The sequence below is a fragment of the Tupaia chinensis genome, unplaced genomic scaffold (genome assembly GCF_000334495.1).
Source record: "Tupaia chinensis unplaced genomic scaffold, TupChi_1.0 Scaffold141943_1, whole genome shotgun sequence".
Lineage (NCBI taxonomy): Eukaryota > Metazoa > Chordata > Mammalia > Scandentia > Tupaiidae > Tupaia > Tupaia belangeri.
Window position 1 is genome coordinate 314,288 of NW_006201797.1, and position 6,278 is coordinate 320,565.

Here is a 6,278-nt window from a genome sequence, read left to right on the forward strand (position 1 = left end):
GTAGGGAACAATCACAAGCAAAAATGTCTGTATATGTAGTACAGGCACAAAGATCTTAGACCTAATTACTTAGTATATGTTCACATCAACATTTTTGATCTGTGGTTGGTTGAATTCACAAATGTGGAACTTGCTGATGTGGAGGTTCAACTGTATTGAATTAAGAAAAACCGAAAAATTTCTGAAAATAGAAAAAAAATTGAAGTTTCAAGTAGATCACTAAGAGATATAAAAGTTAGTTATGTAAAGAAAAGGGACTGGAAGGATTCAGGGTGATTGCTATCCAGGTGACAGTAGAATGAAAATAATGGGCTAGTCAAATAAAAGAGATGAAATTAGAGGGCCAAGCATGGCAGCTTAGTCCATGTGCTTAGATCAGAGGAAAAAAAGAAGACAGACAGAGGAGACAGGCCGGGATGGCACAGGCAGTGGGCCGTGCTGCGGGAGGCTATTTGGGAAGCCTCGAGGTGCTTAAGCAAGGTCTACAAGATCACACCAGATACAGGTTCAGGTCCTCTTTCTTTCTCTCTCATGAGGTAAATAAATAAGTAAACTTAAAAAAAATTTTAAAATTTTTAAAAAGACGAAGTAAAATCATGTTATAAGACTTTATGAAGAGTTTGAAGCCAAAATGGATTGTCATCAAAGTAGACAACAGATAAAGGATTATGTAAACAGACTCCCAAACTTTAACAAAAAGAAACATATACAGTACTTCTTCGCTTCGTCCATCTTGTAAGATACTTACTGACTCTCTACAGTCTTAGAGATTGTAGTTTTTCATTAGCATGTACTGTCCAGTCTTACTTTCTAGGCCGTTTGCTTTTTCGTTCTGACAGAATTGGCTCTATGCTCCAGTCAAGCCAATCTGCTCACACTGGACATACTGCATAGGCCTTGGGGATGCAAGTGTCCTAGCCACTCCATACTGTTTTCTACTTGTTCTCTGCTGTCCTCTTGCCGCCAGGTCCACCTGCTCAGTTAGTTTTAGTCTGAGTCCTGATGCTGTCCACAATTCCTGTTTAGAAAAATGGCAGCAGTCAAAGTACCAACCGTAAACATTTAATAAAGTAAAGCTTTGGGACCAGCAGATGCCCTAATGGTTACATTGCTGGACTCCCACGCAGTCCAACACAGTTCAAGTCCCATACCTGGCAGCTTAAAATAATGGGCTAGTCAAATAAAAGAGATGAAATTAGAGGACCAAGCTGGGCATGTTGTGGTGCGTGCCCAAAATCCCAGGAGAAGACAAGAGAAGGAATCGCGGTATGACCATCCCGTCGTGGGGTGATCTCTTGCTTCCTGTTTCTATTTCTGTCTCTCTGGTGAGTGCATGCACCCTATAGCAAAAATCTCTTTAAAAATAAATAAATAAATGAACTAAAGCTACGTTTTCCTCCCTTGTTACTTCAGTTATGCCTTAGTTCATGAATATACTTAAAAAGTACGTATTTCTGGTGTTTTATCTTGAAAACCCACTGTTTTATTCTAGACAGAAAATCCAAGAATGGAGAGACCCTATACATTTAAGGATTTTGTTCTTCACCCAAGAAGGTCAGTAAATGTAAATTAATACCATTTTAAAGTTTTTTAATCTATTAATTATACTTTACAGTGGTCTCTTTGGGCCAGAGTTTAAACCGTTGTAAGTAAACTGTTTCTAAGTAGTATGTATATTTTTTAAAGCTTTATTGTTATTGCTGATTAAGAAGGTATTGTATGCATATTGCCAAAAATTCTGAAAATACAAAATACTGTGTGCATATTGCCAAAAATTCTGAAAATACAAAATAGAGACCAAATTCCCTTGGGAACAATTTGTCTTAATTATCAGCCTAGAAGGCTGAAATTTGTCATTATTTTATATTTCTTTTATATCCAAAAGTACATGTAATTTTGCCATACTATGATTTAAAATGTTACTATTTATCTAAAGCCAATAGTCAGCTTGATAAGTACAAAGCCAATTTCAGAAAAACCTAACTACATTTTGTATACATCAATTAAAAAAATATTTCAGAAAACTCAAATATTTAGTGAAAATAGCATGAGAGAAGACTGGATTTTTTTTTTTTTTGAGAGGTTTTTGCTATAAGGGCACATGTGCTCACCAGAAAGACAGAGGGAGACAGAAAAAGAGAAATCACCCCCAAGGGGGGATGGCCATGCTGCAATCCCTTCTCCTCCATTCTCCTCTCGGAATCTTGGGCACACACACACACACACACACACACACACACACACACGTGCCTGGCGTGAGTTTAAGCCACCAGGTCCAGGACTTGAACCATGGTCGACTACATGGGAGTCCAGCAACATAGCCATTGCTTCAGCTGCTGGTTCCGAGAAGATTGGAATTTAAACCCAACTAACTTGATCATAATTTCATTTTACTAAACTGAGTTGCTTAATTTTTGTTAAAATTTTAGAACTTAAACTGTAAATAAAACTCCTTGTGATCTTGTGTACCACATAGTCAGATAAAATTTAGTCAAAACACATACGTGGATTTACTGTCAAAAAATAATTAGAGTAAAGCAGAGAAAGGACATCAGTGAAAACTACAGTGTTCATCTTGTTTTCTGAACTATGAAATGCACTTGCAAAATGTTATTGGAAGTTAGTAAAATTTCTCATTTAAAAATGATTTTTAAAAATTATTCTTTGTGGGAACCAGCAGTTAGCGTAATGGCTATGTCGCTGGACTCCCACGTAGTCGACCGCGGTTTGTGTCCCAGACCCGGTGGCTTAAAACTCACGCCGGGCGCGTGTGTGTGCGTGCCCAAGATCCCGAGAGGAGAATGGAGGAGAAGGGATTGCGGCGTGACCATCCCCCCTGGGGGGTGATTTCTCGCTTTCTGTCTCTATGTCTCTCTCTGTCTTTCTGACGAGCGCACGCGCCCTACAGTGAAAATCTCTCAAAAAAAAATATTCTTTGTAATATAAATATTTAAAAAGACAATGCTTAATATTTACTCTCTGTAAGTCAGGTATTTCTGTAGAAGTGTGGAATGTAAATCTTTTTTTCCTTTTAGACTGCTTGTGATATCTGCATACCAAGAATAACTAAATAAATACTTCTTATTTGATCGTCCTAGTAGCCTACTTTTCACTTTGTCGAATGCTTTCTAGTTTCTTTTAATCTTTAAAAAAACTATGGCAATTTATATCTTCTGTCTGCATTGAGTATTATTGGAAGTGCAGAAAGAACTTTATTCAAGCAGAAAATGTACTACATTACTAAATTTGTTTAAGCCCATTAAGTTAAAACCCACAGGCTTATTTTCTAGTTGGAAAGACATGAAATATATTGGGATAGCTCAAGAAGTATAAGAATGGAAAGTATGGGTTTATTTTGGTGCCAAACATTTTTGAAATCCATGCATAATTGTTTCATAATACAGGTTTTCTACGAACTTTCTGAAGACCCCTTGTGCAATTGTAGAGAAACTTTTCAACCAAACATCATTTGAACACATTTTCTGTGTCCATCTCTTCTAGTAGCAAGTCAAGAGTGTTCACACTTCCTTAAATATGGAGACAGACCACATCAGTGGGTTTGGAAATAAGCTTTGGGGATTTTTTTCTGACGGTTCAGGAAAGGGTATACTATGTTCGCCAAATCCATGAGAACTACACCCAAAAGAGCAACTAAAAAGATGAAGGGGGTCATGGAGGGTAGATAGGTGATCTCAAGACAGTAAAAGGAGTAGAACTCTTGTCTACAAAGACAAAGCAAAATCGGTTATGTAACAAATATATGTAAAAATCACCACTCACGCAAACTATTGGGTTGTTGGAAAAGTCAGGATGCATTTTTGCATAGAAAAACATGGGGAACATACATCATGGCTCTTCCAACAACCCAGTATGTAGAAAGCTAGAAGAAATATGGGTTTCCAGAGTCTTAGAATGCTGGAATTGGTGGAGACAATAGATGGAATTACATTCGGCTAGAAGCTTATGAAAGACAGATTTTAAGAAACCTTTAAAATATTCCCACATTGGAAGCAACCTTATTTTTTATTTTTTAAGAGGTTTTTTTTTTTGCTATAGGGGGAGTATGCTCGCCAGACAGAGAGAGACAGAGAGCCAGAAAGCAAGAAATCACCCCCGGGAGGATGGCCACACTGCCATCCCTTCTCCTCCATTCTCCTCTCGGGATCTTGGGCGCGCACGCACACGCGCCTGGCATGAGTTTAAGCCATCGTGTCTGGGACTCAAACCCCGGTCGACTACATAGGAGTCCAGTGACAGCCATTACGCTAACTGCTGGTCCCTTGGCAGCAACCTTTTGCTTGGACAACTTATGCAAAGAGATAATGTAGTATTAAAATAGATTAGATAAATTAATGTATAACAGATTCAAGCAGCTGTCAGAGGCAGGAGGTTTCAGGCAGTCACCTGGCTCTGCTCTCTGCTTCTCTGTCATCCTGTATAGTGTGGCCAAGTCTACATTCGTAAAGCACAACTCTGAGAATCTTTCTCTGTTCCCCAAATTCTCAGTGGCTTGCCAGCCTAGGCGAGATGGACTGGACAGCTGCCATTTCCTTAATCGCACCCAGGTTCCCTCTGTTTCCTTCTTCTTTGTTTTTGTTCTTGCCACCTCAGATGCCTTTCCCACCAAGGCCACAGATTTCAATTAGAGTCCTCCAATCTTCTAGCCCCAACTCAAATGCCAACTTCTCTTTGAAGTTCTCACTAATCTTTCACTTAAACATCTGAGCATCCTGGGACCAGCAGTTAGCATAATGGCTATGGCACTGGACTCCCATGTAGTCGACCGCAGTTTGAGTCCCGGACCTGGTGGCTTAAACTCCCGCCAGACGTGTGTGCGTGCGTGCCCAAGATCCTGAGAGGAGAATGGAGGAGAAGGGATTGCGGCATGGCCATCCCCCCTGGGGGGTGATTTCTCGCTTTCTATCTCTATCTTTCTCTGTCTTTCTGGCGAGCGGATGCACCCTATAGCAAAAACCTCTCCAAACAAACAAACAAACAAAAAACACATCTGTAGCATCCTATTTACAGCATAACAATTATTTATTTACAATTCCTTTTCCTCCACCATCTATTCCTCTTTCTGGGTATCTTCCACACTAGAACCTGTCTTTGAACTTCCCCTAGTATGCCCCCATGTAGCTAGTAGGTGCTCAAAAAAATCTTATTGAATGAACAGTTTGTGTTGAAGTTTCATGAATAATTCTTTTTTTTCCTACAGTCAAAGATCAAGAGTTAAAGGTTATCTGAGATTAAAAATGACTTATTTACCTAAAACCAGTGGCTCAGAAGAAGATAACACAGAACAGGCTGAGGAATTAGAGGTGAGATTTTATATTTTGTTAAACTAAGAAGAAAGTGTGCAAGTTTTTCTGTTTTACTACACTCTGAAGGAAAAGAGCTTTATCCAATGAAGTTAATATGTGCAATAAAAATGATTTACCTGGATGTTTATTTCACCCAAGCATTTATTTATTAACAATTTCCTTTCTCCAAGGATATTTCTGTAGAATTCATGGTCACTATTGATTGCCTTCTTAAAGGCTAGGGAGTGAAGAATCCAATGTTTATAAATAAAAACATTTCTTTTAAGGACATCATTAACTCTTCCTAGTTTTTCAAAGTTTTCTGAAACCATGTCACACTCTCCACTAGAGCAAGAACACAATACACTATTATTTATAAGTTAAATATGTGGACGTTTCGAGAAGAATCCACTGATTAGAAACTCTTTTATGAAATGTAATTCCTGTTGCTTTCCCTCATGGGACAGTAGGGGACCTCATAGGAAAGGAGAAGAATGAGAGAGAGAAATAGAAAACTCAAATCCTCTCATACAAAGTCATGTTGCATGGGGACAAGTAGAATTTAAGTTCTCACGGATGACAGGACGAGAGGAGTGTCTATGTCAAGTTTTGGGGAAGACCTCCATGCATCTGGCGTGAGTGAAGAGGAGGCAGAGTGGGTGTTTGGAATAGAACAGGACAGGGACTCGGGAGCTGGGACCACGGCTGCAAGCTCTGCTGCTCGCCATTCTCATGATCTTGTGTGGGTCTGGCCCTTGGGCTTCTCGTTTGCAGTGACAGGGTTGTACCAATGACCTCTGTGGTTTCTTCCAGCAGAAAAACTAATGGTTTGAAAGGGGACAAAAAACATCTGCTCCTTGAGGTCCCTTTTCTTTTTTTTCTTTTTTTTTTTTGAGAGGTTTTTGCCATAGGGCGCATGTGCTTGCCAAAAAGACAGACAGAGACAGAGAGACAGAAAGCGAGAAATCACCCCCC

At 39.4% G+C, this 6,278-nt stretch overlaps 1 protein-coding gene across 6 annotated transcripts in view; it reads left to right on the forward strand.

Annotated features, from left to right (window-relative positions):
* NEDD4 (NEDD4 E3 ubiquitin protein ligase) overlaps nucleotides 1-6,278 on the forward strand; it is a 166,440-nt gene that overhangs the window by 107,094 nt on the left and 53,068 nt on the right. For 5 of the 6 annotated variants that reach the window (XM_006163286.3, XM_006163282.3, XM_027766253.1 and 2 more), the window contains 2 exons: nucleotides 1,493-1,554; nucleotides 5,219-5,321. The exons of the other annotated variant lie outside the window; for it this stretch is intronic. In XM_006163286.3, the coding sequence (XP_006163348.1) occupies nucleotides 1,493-1,554; nucleotides 5,219-5,321 (165 nt within the window). The remainder of the gene's footprint in view (nucleotides 1-1,492; nucleotides 1,555-5,218; nucleotides 5,322-6,278) is intronic. 6 annotated transcript variants of the gene reach the window in all.